This window comes from Ceratotherium simum, chromosome 1, assembly GCF_057802395.1.
Source record: "Ceratotherium simum simum isolate JZ-2026a chromosome 1, ASM5780239v1, whole genome shotgun sequence".
Lineage (NCBI taxonomy): Eukaryota > Metazoa > Chordata > Mammalia > Perissodactyla > Rhinocerotidae > Ceratotherium > Ceratotherium simum.
The window spans coordinates 109,357,164-109,378,554 of NC_141900.1; the positions used below are offsets into that span (position 1 = coordinate 109,357,164).

General features: G+C 53.9%; 1 protein-coding gene across 4 annotated transcripts in view; it reads left to right on the forward strand.

The window, feature by feature from the left end:
* DNAJB6 (DnaJ heat shock protein family (Hsp40) member B6) overlaps positions 1–13,899 on the forward strand; it is a 79,015-nt gene extending 65,116 nt beyond the window's left edge. For 2 of the 4 annotated variants that reach the window (XM_087433767.1, XM_087433772.1), the window contains exons 9-11: positions 5,152–5,364; positions 5,911–6,047; positions 12,417–13,899. In XM_087433767.1, the coding sequence (XP_087289893.1) occupies positions 5,152–5,364; positions 5,911–6,047; positions 12,417–12,578 (512 nt within the window). In that variant the 3' untranslated portion in view covers positions 12,579–13,899. Of the gene's footprint in view, positions 1–5,151; positions 5,595–5,910; positions 6,048–12,416 lie in introns of those variants that run through there. The other 2 variants (XM_004430578.3, XM_087433780.1) reach the window with 2 other exon arrangements.
* The last annotated feature ends 7,492 nt before the right edge of the window (positions 13,900–21,391 follow it).

The following is a 21,391-nucleotide window of genomic DNA, read 5'->3' on the forward strand; positions in this document are numbered from 1 at the left end:
AGCTTAGATCACACCACCTGCACTTATAGGGCGGGGAGTGGTGATTCTTAGCCTGCTCTGCGTTCAGAGTGACCTGATGGTTACTTGTTAAATATCAAATGGTCCAGGCCCTGGGCCTTCATGTGGATTTGCGTCCTTCCCCAACACGAGAGGACAGACTCAGTCCTCGGAACTGAAGCAGAAACCTGTTGACCTTGTGAAGCAGATTCCTTTGGCCTTGGGATCCTGCAGGACTTGGGGGCACGTGGGAGGCTGTGCAGATAAGGACGAAGTTTGAAAGTACTTGTCAGGGCAGGCAGTCCTTGTTCCCGATGTTGGGGACCTTCCCTCTCTCCTCTCTGTCTCTGGCTGCAATGACTCCCTGCCCACTTACCCTTTTTCTTCTCGTCTCTTGCTCAAAAACTCTGGGCGGCAGTGGGCAGCACAAGTCCGGTTCATTCACTCTCAGTCGGTGGTGCGGGTCACAGCCTGGGAGGCATGGGCTTCACCGGCCTGGTGGTGAGAACCGGAGCCCCTGCCAGTGCCCCTGGGCTGCTGCTGCTGGAGGATGGCCCGTGCCCTTGGTCCTGAGCAATGGTTACAGTGCTCAAAGTTGATCTTAATGGTTATCCTCCTTACAACCAGCATTGTACCTGACAAACCCACAGGGTGTGTATGTCACCAACAGCTAAGTGTCGCTTTTGAGGATGGTGGCCCCTTTTTTTATAAATCTGTCAGTGCCTGGTAGTACACCGTGCATGTGGTGGGCTCAAAACGAGTGCTTGAATGTGGAGTGATTCCTTCTGGAAAATATCTGCCGAAAATTTTTGGATAGGGAGAGAAGTGATTTCATCCTTTGGTTCTCAATTTCACCTCTTTTTCGTTTCCCCCGATCATTTTTCCTGGTACTTGTGACACTGCCAAGTTTTATGGGGAAGCTTGTGGGGTCAGTGACCTTTGGAGCTCATAATATGGCGTGGTGGGGCCTGGGGGAGCATAGAGGTCATGGTGTCCTCCTCATGGGTTGACCACGTGGGTAAGTAAGACAGTGCCACCCAGGACAGTTAGGTCCTGAGCTCTGTGTCCTACCACTGTTTCCGAAAGGGCTCACCATGGAGACCTAACCCCGGAGCCGAGCTCTCAACCCTGGCCACACACTTGGATCCCTCGACAACTCCGGATGCAGAGAATGTGCAATAGGCCTGAGGGAAGGAAGTGTCACAGAGGGAGGCCTGGAGCTGAGATGGTGCTAGGATTTGCACGGGAGGAGAGACAGGGAAGGCTGTATTTCCTGGGAAGAGAGAAGCCCAGGTCAGCATGGGAGGGGTTCCGAGATGCTCGCTAGAGCTCTGTCTCCACTGAGCAGATGGGGTAGGCCGGTAAGAACTGCAGGGCTGCTCGAGGGAGCTGGGTCCTGCCGTGTCCTGCCGTGTCCATCTTGGTGGGCTCCTGGCTGGGAGACCTGGGCTTTCTCCCCTAGAATGCAGAGAGCGCATGTCACTCCTGGGTTACCATCAGTTCTCAAATTAAGTGTTCTCTCTAGTCAGTGATTTGATCACTTTCTGAATGCTGAGTGCGTGATGGGATCCAAGAGGAAGGAGACATAGTGCCTTCGCCCAGAGTCTTTGGGGGACGACAGAATACCTTACACATGGAGTGTGTCTGTTTCCTGTATTTGTATATTTGGGGTATTTGTTCTCAGAGTATCAAGTTTAACATCTTAGTGACTTTTATTTTCTAAATAGACAGCAAACACAAAACGTACAAAGTGGCTCTGAGTGAAAGCCAGTGTGTGTCTGCTCATCATAGTCCTGGGAAAAGTATGTGGCTTAGTAGAGAGAAAACGGATGATGGCAGCCATATCCCAAGCCTGACAGTATATCCCAAGCCTGTTTCTTATCCAGACAGTGGCTTGCGTAGCCCTAGACTGATAGCAAAGCTCTGAAATAGGAGAACTTTGAAGACTTCAGTCCCACGGTGGCCTTCTCACTTGTAAGCTGGCTCCGCTGAAGACCAGTCATGGAGAACAGATGACCACTTCCTCTGCACAGTACATGACGGAAACAAACCCAGCCATTCTCCACTCAGATAGGTTTTACTGCTCTTGATGTGGGAGGTAAGTCTCATTTGTAGCTGCGGCTGCATATGCAGAACTGTGGACGACAGACAGTTGTGAGGTTGGGTTTTCCATAAGCGGGATGTGTGAGAAAGGACCACCTCTTTTATCTGGCATGTGACTGAATGGCTGACGGGAAAGACTGGGTTCTGAGTTGACCTGGGGCGCGGAACCCCTGCTGCTGGTGAGGTAAGTGACAGCTGAAGACCACCAGCTCCCATAACACCTGCCGCGATGTCATGCTCCTCCACCTCTGCCAAGCGCAGCGCTGTCACCGTCATAGAGCCAAACTCAGATTTCATGATACTCACGTTCAGTATTCAGTGCAGCGCATCACATCCCTGAAACGTTACAATTGTTTTCTCAAATGTTCCACTTTGGTCGGCAAGGTGTACTATTTAAAAATCATGTCAAAATTATTAGGTGTGATTCTGCCTAGAGGCAGGGCATGGAGGACCAGAACCAATGAGTGTCAACACTCTTGCCTCATTTACATGAGATCCGAGGTCATCTTCCTTCCAAGGTGGAGACAAGCTGAACGTGTACCAGGGGTGGTGTTTAGTGCTGAGAGTTTCTCTTGGAGTTTGCCCACTGTAGGGTGCCACAGTGACAGGTTCCTGAGCACACAACGTGGCTACGGGTGCCCTCCCCCAGCTCTCCCACCACTTCAAACACAGATTTTCAAGTGAAGTGAGGTTTCTTCCCCCCAGCCTCGTGGGACCCGCTCCCTTGAGAGAGCTCCATGTATTTGGGAATCATGCCTCTGTTTTATTTGCTGAAAAGATTGATGCTGGGTCTTAGCCTTCCAGATCCGTGGAGAGGTGGACCTGCCTCCCAAGTGCTCTCCCAGCCTGGGCCCTGCTCCTGAACCTCCCACTGACTGTGCTTTCCTCCTGCAGGGAAGGATGTTCGGGGAATGCTCTGTGTTTGCAAAGCATGCGCACACTTGGTGCCCATTGTTTCCCTTCACTCAGCAGTCACAGAGCGTTAGAGATGGAAGGGTCTTGGATGCCACCAGGCCCCCTTGTTCATCTGACAGGCGAGCCCACGGGTCCTTCCCTGAGTGAAGTGCTTGCCTGAGACCAGAACCACCGCCGGGTCCAGGGCTTCAGTTTCCTCTCAGCTCAGCAGTTAGATCTGGTTCTGAGAAACCTGCAGCAGGTGTGGTCCTCGGAGGGGTGTTAGCGATGGGGTCGTGTCGTGAACGTCCCATGTGGTGACGGCTACCAAGGCCTTGTGCTCGGGACTACCAGGCGTTCCCTCCCAGCTTCAAGATCTGCCTGCACCGCTGGAAGTATTTCATTGTTGCTTGGTTCAGCAGGTCCAGAAATAACACGTGTTTCTTTTTTGTTCAAAGGATGGGGTATGTGATTGGTGCTCTAGATGAGAACTGGGGGCCAGCGCTTATCCGAGTCTTGCTGCTGTGCTGGGGCATCTGAGTTCCAGAAGACAGTTGAGCACGTTTGTTGAGCGCCTGCTGTGCCCAGTGCTGTAGGGGTTCAAAAGTTTTATAAGGCTTAGCCTCTTCTCTGAGGAACTTGAGACTTAATTTGGAAAACCTCTAATATGCAAGCCCCAGGACGTAGGCTACCCGAAGTTCTAGTGTTTCTCAAGAATGACTGTCTATGCTTGGGGTGGGTGGGTGAGAGTCTCTTAAAGCACCCTTGCTAGACCAGCACGCTCATGGTCTCCAGCAGCCAGCGCTCCTGAGGAACCCGAGAGCAAGGCTTCATGCGAGGGTTTGGGGGCCGTCCTTGCAGCTCCAAAGTTGTATTGATGGAAATGCAGATTAATGCTCCAGATTTGTTTAAGCTAGGCTCCTGAGCAAAGGTGCCATGCATCTCTCTTCCCAGCATGGTGACTGGCTCTCAGGTGCTAATAAATGGTATACAAACAATTATAATTGTGAAAACTTCTAAATTACAGTGTTCTTAACATGTTTCATTTCAGGAGTATCTCAATGAGCGCATGTTCCTTCAAGGTTGGGAGGAAGTGGGAATGGAAGGAGAGCCAATATCTGGGGTAAAACTTTGTGCTGTGCTTGAGGGAGAGTGCGCGTGGGCATCCTGCCTCAGCTTACATTTGGAAGGAGACCCTTTCAGTCCACTTGCTTGGGGCTCAGAATTTTAAGCACTGGATGTAATGGTGTTTGATGACTGTTTATCTTCCATTGGCAAGGAAGGCTGCCACTTTCGGTTTCACTGTTCCCATCAGATGGATAGTTATATACTTTTGTCGTTGGACTTTGAACATACATACCCATAACGTGACTGGTAATCACAAACTCTTCCAAGGATGAAATTTACAATCATTCAGTGAATATTATCATTTGTTTTCTTATTTTATTCCCAGTGTCCACCTAATGTGAAAGACTTCTTTCTGTTTTTTAAGAGATCAATACAAACGCAACTGTGAGAGCAATGAGGAGTGTTACATCTTGGATGTGTGTCTGATTGACAGGTGACCAGTGCACATGGGTCTCAGCTCGTAGCTGCACGCTCTTGCCCGAGCGGGCAGGGAAACGGGCCACTACCTCCATCGTTACAACAGCTCATGTTAACGTTAGATGGAGATGCGGTGTCTTGTGTGTACAGGTTCTAGAATTAAAGCTGCTGAGAAGGAGATCGATGGCTGGATCTGAAGCCTTTTTCCTTCCAGGCTGACACCGTTGTGTTGCTTTTGACAATGAGTTCGTCACAGGTAGTCCAGTCCCCAACAATGATTTCAGCAGGATGCACTCACTCTTGGAAAAGACATGTTGATTGTGTTTTCAGAAATCATTAATATGCCTGGAGGGGTGGCGGGGGGGACTGCTGCTTCCATTTGATTTCCGTACGACTCTGTTTTTCTCTCTTTCTCTCTTGGAAGATTAAGTTCAGACCCCAATAGTGCAATTGATGAAACAGGATAATTTCTTCCTTCTCCTCTTCAGAACCACGGTGGCTGTAGTGACGGTGATTACCTGGGAAAGGGTGGTCCCGGTCAGCGCTGCAGTACGAGAAGGGGAACCTTCCCGCAGTGTGTGCTCACACCTCTCTCCAATCCTGTGCTTTCAGGTGTGGCGGACGAGGACGCCTTCGAGGAAGAGTGCAGGCGAAGAGGCCAGAACGCGCTGCCCTCCCAGCCCGCCAGCACCAGTGCCCGCTCACTGAGGTCACACAGGCCTGCCTCTCTACCCAAACACACGTCTCACTGTATTTTTGAGGATGAGGACGAGCAAGGCAGACATCAGGCCACCAGCAGCTGGGATCCCTCCGTGTTCTCAGCAGGTGTGCAAAGGGAAACTGAGGCGGAGCGTGCCCACGGGGATGCCTCCCTTCCTCCCCAAGGCCAGCGAGGACAGAAGTCGCTCCTGTGCTGTTGTGTCCTGACCTGAAGGGATGGGTGGGAGTGGGGGCAGGCGAGAGGCTGGTCAGAGCCAGCGGCGGCGGGAGGAGGCGCCTGTGCTCTCGGCTCCCCTCCCACAGATGCCCACAATTAAAGTGGGGTGCCAGTCTTCCATGATGGTATGAAGTGTGTTGTCTTGAGCAAAGGATGACAGGTGCCACAGAATTGCCAGGCGCTGCTTTTACCTTCAGTGCTCCTTTCTGTAACCTTGAACTTAGTGCTTGAGATCTGGGCGCGTAGAACATAGACTGGACACATGCCCCAGGCCACTGGCTAAACTGGTGGGCACCTCACTGTCTCCCCGCTGAGATGCTTGGCATCTGCTGCCCACCCTTCGTGCCTTCATTTGTGTTTGGTCAAAACCAAAACAAAGCCCCCGCCGTTGCGGTCCTGTTGTCAAGCTGATGGGTGCTGGTCCACTCCTCCAGGTGAAGCTGCAGCCGTGAGTCTCCTCCACCTCTGGACGTGCTGGGTGTTCACAACCCCACTTCTCCAGAGCCCAGCTCTGCCCTCTGCCAGCCTCTTGACTTGTCATTTCTTACAGAGCCCAGGAGGGATCTTTGAAGTGAGTTACCCATAGAAAGTTCTGGATTATCTCTGAGGGTATGGCTGTGCATGTAGGTTTGACCCTGACTGAGTTCTAAAGCTCGATGTAAATTTAGTTTGAATGATCCATTAGTTTGAAGCATCTGTGCCATCTTGATCCTCACCACTGGAAGTCGCCAAGTTGACTATGACAGGTTATGTGGTGGAGGAAAATACTGATCCTTGGTCCTCTGTGTCAGGGTGACATCTAAGGGTATGTTGTGAGCTTAATTCTGTGAACCGAGGGCAAAACAGTATTGTCTAAGCAATAAGTTCCTCTCCCAGACCCTTCTATTGGGAAATTAGTCCCTTAAAGTCCCTTCTTGACCTTCTCAGGTAAAGCAGAGGGGTCTGTTAGGGTCTCGAGGAGGACAGAGGAAATGTACCATCCACCTAAAAGTGAGTGTCCTGGGGCTTCAGGCCACGACCCAGGGCCCCCATGGGGTTGTGCAGACCCGGCCACCAGCGCTGCCGTGGAAAGGTGCCAACAAAAGCGGCTGGACCATTTGGAGACACTAGCCTTTTCCTGTGTAACTGAATGAAAATAGAGGCGATTGGAAGGGCTGAATGAATTCAGGAAGAGCTCATTCTGCCTGGAGTGGACATGTGGACATTTTCCCAGGATCTGTTGTCAACTCCTGGTACTGAATGGTCTTAGGCAGGCTGGGGAGGGCAGTGTGCCATCAGGGGTCTTGACGGGTCAGGGTTGTGGATTCAGTCTCCTTGAACCAATACCGTTTGAACAGTGGTTTAATGGGCTACGTCCCTTTGGTTGGAGGGACACCATAAACCTACCTACTGTGGTGTGCAGGTACTGGCCTGCCTGGCAGAGTCTTGTTTAAATGTGTAGACAGCCTCCTGGAACAGGACGTGGAGCCAGCGCCCGCCGACCGGCCTGAAGGGCACATCCTGTGTTCAGACAAGGCCCTCCCTCCCTGTCTCTCTGCATCCTGCAGACCACGCCTGTTGACTGAAAGATAATTTACCACCACTGGAGAATCTTGGGAAAGCAGAATTTAGTAGAAAAAGAAATTAACATGAGAGTTCAGGGAGAAGGGTTAATTTCTGTAATCTTTGGGATTCTCCTCTCTTCCGGCACAATGGTTTGCATCTCTGTAGCATCCACTTGCAACTCTTCCCCCAGCTTTGCAGAGTCTGGGCATGAGGTAGTCTTCAGGGCGTGGAGGGTTCGTCCCCGAGCAGGTGCACACCGGGAGGCTCCTGCTTTAGCACCTTGAGCCCACTGCCCACAAACCCTTGTCTCGAAAAACTTCCATGGCCCTTGGGCAGGCTCCTCTGTGCTCCACTGTGGTCTGGAAGGATCAGGCAATAAATCTTTATGCCATATTGCCACCTCTTGGGTAGTTTTTCTTAAAAAGAAGCACATAGTAAGGACCTTGGTTACCCAGGAAGGGTTAGGAATCCCCGCTTTGTGCTTCAGCTGCTCAGCCAGCCGCTAGATGAAGGTGCCCTGGAGCCCGCGGAGGGGACAGTGCGGAGTGGAGGCAGCTTGGCGGTTCTGGGAAGTGACTATTTTAGGCTAAAAATGAGGTCTCACTTGAGATGCACTCCTCAAACATGGAATTTATAGCTTGTGTGAGGCTTTCCCGTAATTGTGGCATTGCTAATAGACTTCAGCATCAGGATGCGACTGAAGGAACCTGGGGATGTCTGTGGTAAGATGCAGGCAGTGGTGATACCGTTACAGCCCGGGTGGTGGTGTTTAGGGAGCTCTTGTCTGCAGTGCGGGCGGGGGTGAGTGTGATGCAGGTTTGACTTGCTGGCATTTGCATTGTGTGAACCTGCTGTTACATTAAATCACTAACCTCCTGTGAGACCCGGCCTGCTTCACCTTAGAGGGCAGAGGCATGCACGTGTTCCGTAGTGCCTGCCACTTGGAACCAGTGAATCTTACAGTAAAATGCTGAAGAAGAATTAGTGTTTTTCATTTATGAATTACAACCTGCAGGTCTATCAAGAACATGCAACTGTTAAAAAGAAAAATTAAAATTATTCAGCATAAAAAAATTCATGAATGAAAGAATAAAATTGATCCTTTATTTCTGTGGAGAAAGCCCCTTACCCAGGAACGCTGTTGAACGCCGCCCTTTCGCAGAGCGCAGCCTTGCGCTCACAGGACTAATGGCGGGATTTCACGCTGGCCGCAGCTTGGACGGCTTTTGAAGTTTGTCTTTTTAATGAAACTAACTTCTGTGTCTGTACATGCTTCCCCTATAAAGCTGTCAGCCGTTCCCTGGAGAGTATTCTTTCCCATGAGAGACCTTTAAAAACGTTGTCACTGCTGTGGGAACGTGTGCGGTCTGTGAGGGTCAGTCTAAGGGGGGCTGGCAAGTGTCGGACGTTCCAGACCAGCGACGAGCAAAGGAAGCAGCCAGCCACTCTGGTGCAGCTTGAATGTGGGGAGTTCAGGGGACAGGAGACTTGCTTTTTCTTGTTTGGTTTTTACTTAAACATTAACCATTTTAAAAAAATAACAAAACAGTTTTATTTTGCAGTGGACACCTGTGCTCTCCCATCCCCCGCAGACCCGACCATGTCTTTTCCTCGTACGTCGTGGGTGTTTGCCTCAGAAGCTCAGGGCTCTCCGGCACCATGACCTCAACATCAGAAAGGATGGGTTTTTTCTAGTGAATACGTGTTATTCTCTGTGCTGGGTCGGGGCCTTGGTTCAAGTTTGTGTTTTGCTGAAGGTGGGGATGTGAAACAACCACCGTGTTGGGTGGCAGGGCGGGTAGATTTCGGGTGTCCCCTCGAGGCTTGTGCGACACGATTGGCCAGAAGTGGCAGGGCCTGGGGTGGGGTCGGGTGGGGACCCAGGTGTGGACATGGCCACACACGTCCAAGCCCACAGGGTGGAGTGTTAGTCATGGCAGAGCCTGTGCTCTGGGCCCCTCCACGCCCCGCCTCGACACTTGGGCGCATTTTGATTTTGTTCCCCTCCATTGGAGACGTTTGATGCAAATGCGCGCGTGTGTGTAGGGCCGTTTGAATCAGACAGGGACAGAGATTTTCCATTCAGTGTCTGTTTCCTGACATGATTTTGAGGAGGATTTCCCAACAAGACAGACTTGGTGCTCGAGATAAATTAAACTTCTTTTTCTGGGTTCAGCTTCGAGAACTGTGTTGCCTGTGCTTCCTCTGGCACTGCTCCCTGCACTGCACTGTCTCAGAGAGAAGGTGGCGGCGGGGACTTCCGGTCTTGGCTGCCTGGGCTCTTACGGGCGGCATGGGCCTGTCGGGCGCGTGCACCTTCGCCCCTCAGGCCCTGCTCTGTGGCTGGGGGCTGCTCTGGACCTCGGGATGGGCACCTGCCAGGTCGGACGTGTTCAGCCAGGCGGACCAAACATGCAGCAGCTCTGGGCCCTGGAGTTTGTGCCGAGATGCCTTTAGTTTGTCTGAGGTTATTTTTCTCTGGTCTTTTTTTCTTTTTGGTGAGGAAGATTAGCCCTGAGCTAACATCCGTTGCCAATCCTCCTCTTTTTGCTGAGAAAGATTGACCCTGGGCTAACATCTGTGCCCATCTTCCTCCATTTTGTATGTGAGATGCTGCCACACATGGCTTGATGAGTGGCGTGTAGATCTGCACGGAGGATCCAAACCTGTGAACCCTGGGCTGCCAAAGCAGTGCGCGAGGACTTAACCTCTACACCACTGGGCCCGCCCATCTGTGGTCTTCTAAAATTAAGACTGCCTTGTAGCGGAAGTGGCATTTTAATAAGAAATCTGAGTGAGGAATTGGTTCCCCAGCCCCGTGCTATGACAGCAGGTGGTCTCCTGGGAAGGAGCCGGGGTCGCAGGCTGGAACTGAGAGGACGGCTGAACCCCAGCTCTGCCCGATGTATGCTCCAGGGCTCCACAGTCCCTTGTGGGTCAGGTGTGAGGATTTCATGACCAGAGAAAGGGGCACGGGGTCCAAGGGGGGGCCAGGGCCGGTAAGCCCTTGGTCTCTATGGCGGGAGGCAGGAGAGGGTCATCGGGCCAGCCAGCGTCTGTGCCTCACAGGAGCCCGGACCTCGGCCCAGCCCACATGCTGCCTACCCCACAGTTGTTCTTCCGGGTCCTTCTGCTCCCGCTCTTGGGTGGTCATGCTCGAGTGTGAAAGTGGCAGCTGAATAAGAGGACGTGTGGACGGAGCACCTGGATAGCACAGGGAGCTGAGGGGAGGACTGGACTTCTCACTCCGCTCGCTGGGCTTCCTGGGCCTCAGGACATCAGGGATGGGGAGAGCCCTTGCTGGAAGTCGGTTAGCACGTTTTTCTTTTCTCTTATTTCGGCTTCTTGTGTATGTCGTGAGTCTGGGGGGAAGAAAAGAGGCCGTGCTCGTCTCCCTGTGTGACAAACCTTCAGGAAGTTAACCTGTGGGGAGTCAGAAGCCAGGAAGCCACTGTGGTTAATGCTTCCTGACGGATGACCTCAGCCCCACAGTCAGACGAGTTTCCAGATTAAGCACATGTGAGGCCTCTGAACCCCGTTCACCATTCGTGATAGTGGGGGTGTCTGTGTCCTCCTCGAAATCCATGGGCCTTCACCTGCACCACTCACAGCTGCCCTCGATTGATTACAGGGGCGATTTGCTGTGGAGGGTTTCTCCATGGAAGACCCATCTGGGACTGAATGTGGCCCTCCTGATGTCAGCCTCCATTCGCACCTACGACCTGTAGTTGAGTCCGGGGTGGGACACACCGACGTGACCCCAGATAGACTCAGGTCCACGTTTGATACCTTGGGGGGTGTTCTCTCTTCCTGTGTCACGTCCTAGTGTCACTGCTGTTTGGGCCTCGGGTCCCCTGGAATCACCTCTGGCCTGGGGCTGTGAACAAGCTCCTCTGCCCGCTTTGTCCTGCAACGTGCCGTGGCATCTGCGTCACTTAGCTGTTTGTCTTCTTCCTCCCCGTTCAAAACTTGGAGGCAACTTTCCTAAACGCGTGGCCCTGGATGGCTTAGCAGTAGGCAGGTCCTCTTGTGCTGCTGTAGAAGGCAGTAAGGCGCACAGGTTGGACAGAACCTTAGGAAAGGGCAGCCTCTGATGCACACACGCAGCAAGTGAAGTCAAGTTACTGGTGAAGGACCGGCAGATGTGGGACCACGTGCCTCCCTGAGACAAGCACTGGGGAGGCGCCTGGACGCCTGTTCTAGTGGAGGCACTCAAGTGTTCATGTCCCTGCCGTCCGCAGCGTGAGCAAATGCCTCAGCAGGTAGGCTTCCATCTGGGAACAGGCAGATGGCGATTGTTAGCCAGGTATGGAGCCTGCGTCGTGATCATGGTACAGGCGCCCTTCTCATTGACACAAGGACCCCAGTTCACCTGTGATGCTATGAGAAGGTGTGTCCCCAGAGTGGATGGATGAGCGTCATGCCCACCCATGGCGTCTGTTAACAGACTGTGCTGAGTTCTGTTTGGATAGGTCGTGCCCTAAAATGTCACCTTAGAATGGAAAATCTCGAGAACGCTTTTAGATGATCTTTTCAGCAGGCTTAGGGCCCCGTGTGTGTTAAGTCACAAACCCACAGTGACCCTGGTCTGGTCACGTTCCTCTGTTCTGTTCCAGTCAGGCCATTTAAATTGATCTTTTGTTACCCAAATTCAACATCCTGTGTTTCCTGGCCTGACTGTGCGCTCCTCCCCCCCATCCATAGGACTGATTCAGCACACGATCCTAAGCGATTTCTGCAGAAATGAAGCCAGAGTTCTTTATTTCTGGCTCTCCAGGGGGTGGTTGGGGCCCGTCCATCTGTCCTTCTCCTTTGGCCTGAGTCAGGCAGTTGTTGACTTTGAGGACACGACACAGGGAGTGGGTGGGTCTGGTCCTCGTATCAGAAACGGGCACCTTTCCCACGTTGAACACCCAGAATCCAGGAAAGTGAGCCTGATCCACAGCAGTCTTCTCCCTGCAGAGAGGACTCTGGTCAGGCCCATGCTGGAGGAGGCCCATCACCTGAGACGGAGCCAGCTCTGCCCGGGTTAGGTGACAGGGACTGCCAGTCTCCAGGTGGCACCCAGGCCGGGTCCTTAGGCAGACGACTTGAGGACTCAGTAGAGAGAGTAAACCTGGCTGCTGGGCGGGTAGAGGAGGATCCTGGGCGAGAACGCCAGCCTCTGCTTGGCTGTGGCGCTCTGAATAATGTTAAAGGTTTTCAACGCACAATTTAAAAAGTCAGCTCGTGTGCTTGTTGAGCTTGAGGTGTGGCCCAGACAGAAGTGAACAACATGACTTTGTTGTGTTGTGTTGTTTTTTTTAACATGGGGGAGTATTTAGAAATGTGTTTGCCTCTGAATGGGGAAGCAGCTGCTGTTCTGCACAGTGTTTCACAAGCCGTGTTTCCTTAGGATTCAAAGAAGGTGGCAAGAGGAAGAAGCAGAAGCAGAGAGAGGAGTCGAAGAAGAAGAAGTCGACCAAAGGGCACCACTAGACTGGACCTGGCAGGCACGCTGGCACCGCCGAGCGCTGGCGCCTGGGCCACGCTGTGGTTGTGCGCATGCGTTAGGTAGCGGCCTCTGCTTCGCCTCTGTCCCAAGACCACAGCGGCTCAGCACCGGGGACGCTGATCCTGGGTCAGTCAGATTAGGGGGGGCGGGAGACGACAGGAGTGACGACCGTGGGTGACGATGGCAGAAGTGGGGAAGCCGCCTAGACCGTCTCTGCTTCTCCCCGGCACTAAATCCAATAGCCTTTCCTCTCGAGTGGTCCGCAGTCAGCTCCTCCTTTCAGCTGTCCAGCCCCTCTGCAGACGACTGAGATGCTGATAGCTTTAGAGGTCTGAGGAGGTCAGACCAATAACCGAGTGCATATTCATGAACAACTTTCTTTCCTCGTGGCAGTAGAGTGTTTGAAACTAGACTGTAGTTAAGTATGAGGTGACTTCAATGACATGCTGAATCGTGACCGTCAGGGGTACCTTTCCTTAAGTCCAGGGAGCCAGGCCTTCCAAGAGCTCTTCAGAGCCACCTGGCCACTTACCTGGCAGCCCACTTGTGAATCACTTCAGATGTAAAGTCTTTCCTTATATTGTTTTAATTTTAATCCTCTCCAAGCAGTCCAAATTCTGCTTCAAATATTGTTTGGTTTTTGCTAAATCCCATCTTTTTTTCTGGAATCCATAGTTGTCCTTTTTAACACATACACAGGATTCTACAAAATTTTGTTCAGCAATACCATTTCTGGCTCTTAGTTTGGGGTCATGCTGGGAAAAAACACACACACATGCAGCACACACACAGATGATCAGATATTGAGAAGTACACTGAACTAAATATTTCAGTTGATAAACATTGGCACCTTTTGAAAAAGCACTTGATTCCAGCAAGCTCCTCCCCAGTGTCTTGCAGTACCTCTTGCAGTACCTCTTGCATGGCGGCTTGCTCTCCCCCTTGGTTTTCACGAGCACTGATGGTCCTGGTGTGCCTGACTGCGTCCCTGCATGCCTGTCATGCCTGCTCCCCTCTAACAGGACCGCCGCTCCTGTCGCCTTTCCCTGTGCTCTCTGGGAAGGAGGGCACTGTGAAAAGCTGCCATGTGATTTGAAAATGCCAGCAACTTGAATCTAGCAGTGGAGAAACCTGGGAAGTTTTGGGCACAATCCTAGTTTCAGTGCCATGGGCTTGGAAGCCAGAAGTGAGTGTATAATCTTTGTGAGTTTAAGATGACTGTTACAGAGGAGTTTGCTTTGTTTATTTGGTTTTGGTGGGGAGGTGGTGTGGACTGTTTGGCGAAGAGTGGACTGCTGTTTAATGCTTGTTGTGGAAAATGTAACCATTGAAGCAGAACGTGTTTTAAGTGCTCCCGACGTAAATAAAGTGTAAACGTAATTTAGTACTGCTCACTTGCCATCATTTATACATACCAGTAAGTTGCACTGTTATTAGTAATTAAAAATAAAAGCATTCTCCATCATTTCAATTATGAAAGATAAAGTGATATTTTGAGAGCAAAGGCTAGATTCTGGGGTGCATTACTGTAAGATGCAAATGTTGCTTTAAAGATAACATTCCCGCTGAAGTCACGTTGTGTAAAACCAACAGCTCATGCTAACACTAATGGAAAGCACTGGCAAGAATGGGAGGAACCTTCCTTTCAGACTCTCCTGGCTGTGGGCAGTGATCACGGCCAGAGCAGACCCACGTTCAGGGCCATGTCGTGCAGTCATGGCTTCTGTGATGAAGAGGAGAGGCTGCGACGAGCTCCCTGCTGGGAGTTAGAGCCTCTCCTGAGAGGGGACGCTCCACAGATGACACCTGTCGGGTTTGGGGATTCATCTCAGCTGCTCACGGGCCAGCATTTGACTGCTGTTGGGCCGGGGGAGGGAGGCAGGAGGTTCATTGGGCGTGAAGGAAGTCTCTAGCACTTGGCCGTCGCTGTGCTTCAAGGCTGGTCACACAGGAACCGTGTCGGTGGGGCAGTGTCTTGAAGCCTGGTGTGGAACGTGCTTTCATCAAGCTGGCAGGCCACGGCTCATGTGACCCTGCCTTGTGGGCCAGCTCATGTCCAGAGGCAGCTCCTGACGCTGCTCCTCAGAGAGGGGGAGGGCCCAGCCCCCGGTGGCCAGGGCCACGAGGTAGGTACCTGTTTCACAGGTGAGGAGAGGGGGCCGTCTAGCCACCCAGCAGAGGAGCAGAGCCACAGCCGCGTCTGCGGGCCAGCCCGACCCTCGGGCTGTGTCGCCCGGGCTTAGGTGGGCTCTGTGGGCGCGTTTGCTGCGTGCTGGCGAGTAAGGCTGCTCGCGAGTAAGGCTGCTCGTCGTCACTGCCTCCTGCCTGGGGGAGTCTGCTTAGAAGATGGGGCGCTGCTCTGGAGGGGCTGGGGGGCATCGGGGAGGGCCAGGAGCCTCAGCACCTGTGTGCACAGGTGGTTCTCACGTGGTTGTTGCCTGCCGGTGGCAGTTGTTGAACGATTTGCGGGGAGGAGGGACCTGTGCATGGACCTGTGATCTTCTCGGTGGTGGTTCTTGGGTGCTAGGTGAGCATCCGAGGGTGGTGGAGGGGAAAGGAGGGTGGGAGGGAGGGGCAGGAGTTGGGCCCCAGGCTCCAACTGCAACTTCTTCACCCCAAGGAGGCCCCTTTGGGGAGAGCTCGTTGGCCTGGGTGAGGAGGGTGGTCCTGGCCCCCCATACCACCCAGGGATTTCTGTTACCCACTTTGCCCCATATCAGGAGGATTAAGGGCTACAGAACTCACTTTAAGCAAACACTTGTAAACCTTTATTTTGAAGTGCTTACAGTTTCACAGATAGTACCAAGAGGTCCGGCGTGCCCTCAGCCAGTGCCCCCAACGGAAGGACAGCGTCAAAACCGGGAAAACGACACAGTACGATCCACAGGGAAACGCTCTCAGAGTGTTGTTCAGAGCCTTAAAAAGGTGTGACCATGACATTAATAATCACACCTGATTTTTTTTTTTTTTTTTGCCTTTGCCAAAATGAGGTTTTATTTTGAAAACCTTTTGAAAGTAAGGGGACCTAAGATTCATCATGTTTGGAGTTCAAATTTGTGTTTCCATCCCTTGCCTGCTCACCCAGGTTGCTTCCAGGGGATTTCTGCACTGAGTTCTGAGCACAGAGGCCTTCTGGGGCCTCCTTCGTTCTCCCTAGCCATCTGATTCTGCCACACAGAATGCCACCCAGGGACCGTCCTCTTGTGGGTCATTCCGACGTGATGGGGTTGCCTGGGGACCCAGAGTGGACGAGGAGCCACCTGGGCTGGCCACTGCAAGCTCTCTGTTGAAAAGCAGAAGGCCCGAGGCTCTGCTTGGGCAGGCTGGCACTTCCTTCGGTGGCCGGGCCCAGAGGATGTCCTGGGGCTGTGGCAGCCGTGCCCACTGTCCCTTGACCTTCAGTGCATGTTGAGGTCACTGCCCCACTGCCGCACTGATCCTGTGTGGGGAGCGCTTCGCTGTCATGGCGCCTGCAGCACCGAGCAAGGGCATTAACAAATGAGTGAGGGGACACGGCCTGAGCAGTGCCCACCAGGCGCGAACCACATCCTGCCCCATCACCTTGTTCACCACCGAAGGTGAGATGAAGTCAGTGTGTCCCCCCATCTCCGTGGACAGAAGAGCAGACGGCAGCCTCAGCTGGTGGAGCCACAGCCCACTGGGACGTGGGCTGCTGTGGGGAGACTGGCAGGAGCGCAGGGCGCTGGGTTGGCCCGAGAAGGCCGCGGGAGCCGGGAAGGGCCGGGTGTGAGCAGCGAGCAATGGTCATGGCTCCAGGTGGTGGGAGGGAAGGCCCAGAGCCAGTGGGTGGAGAGAAGACGCCCCTGGATGTGTGGAGGGGGCCCTCTGCCCTGGGAGGGGCGTGGCTTGGCCCTGCTGTGGTCTTGGTGGTGGGTGGGCCTCTGAGAGGTGGCACCCTGGGAGTGGACAACCAGTTCCCTCACTTGTGGAGTTGAGACAAGATTGGGTTTCTGGAGAATTGAGTGGTTTGTTTTCACCATGAACTAAGGAGGGGTCTGGCTGCCTTCTCGGGGGTCTGCCCCCTCCCTGGCCCCATCGCACCTGCTCCAGGCTTACCTCTCACAGCCCCATTGAGGCTGCTCCCTCGACCTGAAGGCCTCATCAGTAGGTGCGCTGGCAGCCCTGCTCCCTCATTGAAAAGCCCCGTTTGGACCCGTATTTCCCCAGGGCTGCTTCTAGCTGGGCCTCTGCGGAGGGACCTGGCGGGCAGGTAACTGGGATTGTGGGTTGCCTGGGCCAGGCAGCCAGGTGCCCTGGCTGTGTTCTCACCCAAGCTGACGCCTGTGAGGTCCTTTCCCTTTGGGGACTTGGCAGGTGTGTCAGCCCAGGCCGGGAGCAGTAGGGCCAGTTTCCCCCTAGCTCAGGCTGCCAGCTCAGGCCCCAAAAGGCTGGCCGAGAGGGCTTTGCCTCCCACCCATAGGGAGCCAGGTTCCCTTTGGGCTCTTCCCGCCAACCCCCCAGTGGTCACTCCCCATCGGATTAAGGCCTGGAGCACCGCTGAAAATGCAAGTGATTGGGCTGGCGCTAACAGCTTCTAGGACTTGGCTTCTAGGATCTGCCTTCGCTTGCCTGTCAGGCTGGAAGGGCCTCCTCCCTCCACCAGGTCAGCTGGGATGGAGGCCGAGACTGCCTGCAGCCGCTGTGCCTTTACTGCAGGGAGCAAGGTGCTGGCACGGGGACCCCTACAAGAAGTGTATAGTTCAATATTAAGACATTCACACTGTTGTGCAACTGTCACCACCATCCATCTCCAGAACTTTCCATTTTCCCAAACTGAAGCTCTGACCCCATTAAACACTAACTCCCCCTCCCTCCAGCCCCCAGCACCCGCCAGCCTACTTTCTGTCTCTGAATTTGACTCCTCCAGGGACCTCATGTAAGTGGAATCATGCAGTATTTGTCCTTTTGTGACTGGCTTATTTCACTCAGCATGATGTCCTCAAGGTTCATCCATGTTGTAGCATGTGTCCAAATTTCCTTCATTTTCTGAGGAGGATTAGACTCCTCTTTTTGCTGAGGAAGATTGGCCCTGGGCTGACATCCATGCCCATCTTCCTCTGCTATATATGTGGGACACCTGCCACAGCGTGGCTTGACAAGCGGTGCGTCAGTGCGCACCCGGGATCCAAATCCGCGAACCCCAGGCCACCGAAGTGGAGTACGTGAACCCAACCACCATGCTGGCCCCTGAATATCCTTCCTTTTTACGGCTGAACCGTGTTCCATTCATTTATCCATGTGGCCGTCGATGGATGCCTGGGTTGCTTCCACTGAGCTGCCTTTGACCTGTGTCGTGAGGGGTACCCAGCAGCGGTGTCTGTTGTCTGGGGAAAGGTCCTATTTCCCTCTGGGGAGGTGTGTGCTGTGTGTTTCTGGTCCGGCCCCTCTTTGGTGGCTGGTAGGGCCGTCCTATTCCCTGGGGCTCAGAGAGGAGAACAGGAGTGAATGTGGGGCTCCCCTGAAGCCCGTGGAGGGGCTCAGGCACCAAACACGTCACCTGTAGGGGCCTGACTTGGCCTGTCCCCACCAAGCACCACCGAGGCTCTGGCTGAGAACCTGGTCTCCTAGTGCTGCCCGGGACCAGCCGCCTGGGGAGAGAGACCCTTTCTGGTGCCTGATGACTGCATATGGCCCCTTGGGCCACCCTGTTCCCAAATTTTGAGGGCCAGAATGAGGCTGGGCTTGATCCTCAAAGCAGGCCATGGATCCTGGGCGCCTGATTTCTCCCGCTGTCTGACTTCTCCCTGCCCGCCGCCAGAGCTGGCAGGGCAAAGCAGGGCGGAGAAAGGGTGTCCCGGGCCCCCAGCAAGATGGCTCTGTGTTGATGGGCAACACCGGGCACTGGGCCCCTTCCCGGGCTTCCGTGGTTTCACCTGCCTCTGCCCTGTCCCCTCCAGCTCTCACAGGCCCCATCGCCACTGGCCGCCCACAGAAGGTCACCTCAGGAATTATGTCCCCACTTGTGTGAACCCGGAGCACCTAGTGCTCCCCACTTTCCCATCGCCCCCCACTTTGCCCCATCAACATGTTTCAGTCAATGTGGTTCTCACTGAGTCTGAGTGGGGTGGGGTGCGGTGGGAGCAATCAGGAGCCTCCTCCCAGGGTGTATGCACACTGAAGACGCCCTAGTGTTGGGCTGGCTCCAGGGGTGACAATGGTGTTGAGGCAGACGTCCGTCTTCTCGTCATGGTTGCGTGTCGAAGCTGCATCACACTGACCACGGTCACTGCACGCGGGGTGCAGCCCCGCTAGCCCAACGCCAGACCGGCTCCTGGCAGAGCCCCGTCCAGGCAAAGGTCCAGCTCATCACCGCTGGACCAGGTCGCTGCCTCTGACCCGACAGCTTCTCAGATAAATCTCAACACCGTTAGTGTTTGTCAGAAAATCGCTCAAGCATTTTATCAGAATTCCCAACTTCTTTCCAGAGGGAGTTGTGAAGTGACCCCACAAACGCTTTCTGTCCCAGACCAGGCACGGGATGGTTCTCGCTGGAGCGGAGGCAGCAGTAGGTTTCTTGGTGGTGTTCCCTTAGCAGGCAGTGTGGACAGCAGGCACGTCAGGAGTCGTGAATGGTTTTACCGAAGCCGTCTGCACTGAATTCCTCTTGGTTTGGCGAGGTCCTCTCCTCGTCTCCTGAGCTGCGTGACCCCTGCACGGGGCAATGGATGCGGCTAATCACAGCCTGTCGGCAGCCGATACATCAGGCTTAATTCTTTGCCTCTTGTCTGTGGGGGTTTTATAGGTTTTCACTTGATCAACAGCATTTGTTCTTAGTGAGCAAGTGGAATTCAGTTTTTATGGCATAAAAATTATTGTTTCTCTGACCAACTAGCCATTACACAGTGACACAGGATGGCCCCGGATGACACAGGAGAATGAATCTTCTCGAGAGAGTGAATTTGATGTATGGGGTCTGGATGGATGGGGCCAGGCTTGCAGAAATCCTGATTTTTTTTCTGACTGAGGGGCTGAGTTCTGGAAGGTATCCTTTCCACACGAGGGAGGCCCATCCTGGAGAGGGCAGGGGCACAAGGAAGGCTTGAGACCCTCAAGTCCACTGACCAGGCCTCTGAAATGCTGCCTATCCCTGAGGGCGGCACAGACTGGGCCTTTTCACCTCGGACACCTGCCTGGTTCCTTATTCTCCCCTGTGAAATCCCGGTTAGCAGCCCAGCTGGGCAGGTTCAGGCCCAACAGGCAGGCAGGGAGGGCGGGCAGGGTCTGCCCCACCTGGAGGAGGAGCCTGTGGCTTCTAGAAGCACCCAGAGCTCAGGGCGACTCCCAGTCCAGGGGCACTGAGGGCACTGCCTCGCTGCTCTCGTGATTCCCGGCTGTCTCCCGAGCCCGGCTGTGTTGCTGTCCTTCACGGAGGAGAACTCAGGCTCCAGGACGTCACATACGGTCCCCAAGTCCACGGAGGGATGAGGTGGGGGGGTTTCCCGCCTGCCCACCTAGTCGTGCCTCATTCTTGGCCACAGACCTCCGGTGTTTTGCACAAAGCTAGGCGCACACCCCTGCATGTTCAGGGCGGGCTGGGGAGAGTGAGCTGCCGCGGCACTTAGGCTGTGGCTTTGCCCATCCTCAGATGCCTGGGCAAGGCTCGTCTGTTTCAGTTGGGCCCCTCCCCCACTGACGGTCATGGCTAGACACGGAGGCCTGTACGGGTCTCACACAGTGAGCGCCCGCTGCCTGCCAGGCGTCCTGTGGGCTGGCCCGGGGCTGAGCCCTCCCCGGTGGAAGGCCTGATCCACCCCCTGTCGTGAGAAAGCCCCCAAAGGCCTCTGGAAGCCTATTGGATCACTGATCAGTGAACTTGCCCGACCGACCATAAGAACTAAATGCCCGTTCATGTTTATGGGCCCTGAGGGAGGCCGGGCTGCTTCACTGGCGCTGGCTCTGGGAGCCCATAAATAAAGAGCCACAGCAGCGTGGGCTCTCCGGTGCGGCATTCGGGAGATTTCTTCTTAACGGTTTTTAGTTTCAGAGTCTGCCCGTGTTGGAAGAAGCGTCATCACCTCTTATGATTGCCTTTCAGTGGGAGGGGTCCTGGAAGGCTGTGAGCCGGCCCCTGAGCCAATGGGAAGCAACCAGAACACTGTGGTGTCACCCCTGGGCCGCCACCCTGGGAGGTGCTTATCAGGGTGATGGAAGTCTCCCCAGGAGGAAAGGGGGGCGGGAAGCGGCCTGGATGGGCGACCTATGCTTTACCCACTGTTATGAGAGGTCCCAGGATTCAATCGGAGACGTAAAAGAAACTTTCCACTCCAAACAAATGGACTGAAGGTATATTTTATTATATAGAGGATAGTAAAGGTGATAGTCTGCAAACAGATCCGAATAGGTCAAATATTAAGAGGGAAAAACACCAGCTCGACTGGAAAGGGAAAACATCCACATCGGCTGAGACAGCAGCAGATTCGAATAGGTCATATAATGAGAGGGAAAAACATCAGATGGACTGGAAAGGGAAAATATCCACATCGACTGAAGGGAAATGACACAAATCAACCGGAAAGAGAAGCACCAGGTTAACCGAAAAGAGAACACCTCAGATCGGTTACTCACAACATCCACGCCCCACTGCTGGGGAGAGTCCCTTGCATTGACACGGCTGGGCGGGGATCCGATCATCAGAGGTCCTGGGCCGAGCGTCCCCTCCACAGGTGAAACTCTCACCAGGCCTCGGTTTCCAGCAGTTTGTATAAGCAGTTACGGTTTACAGAGCAAGCATTCAATGTTCCCATGCACAAACGGTTATCAGTGGCATACGTGCACTGAGCCTCCTGGCTATCATCCCAGCCTGGCAGTTGTGTACGTGCATTGTTTACCCTGGTTATCGTCCCAGCCCAGCACAG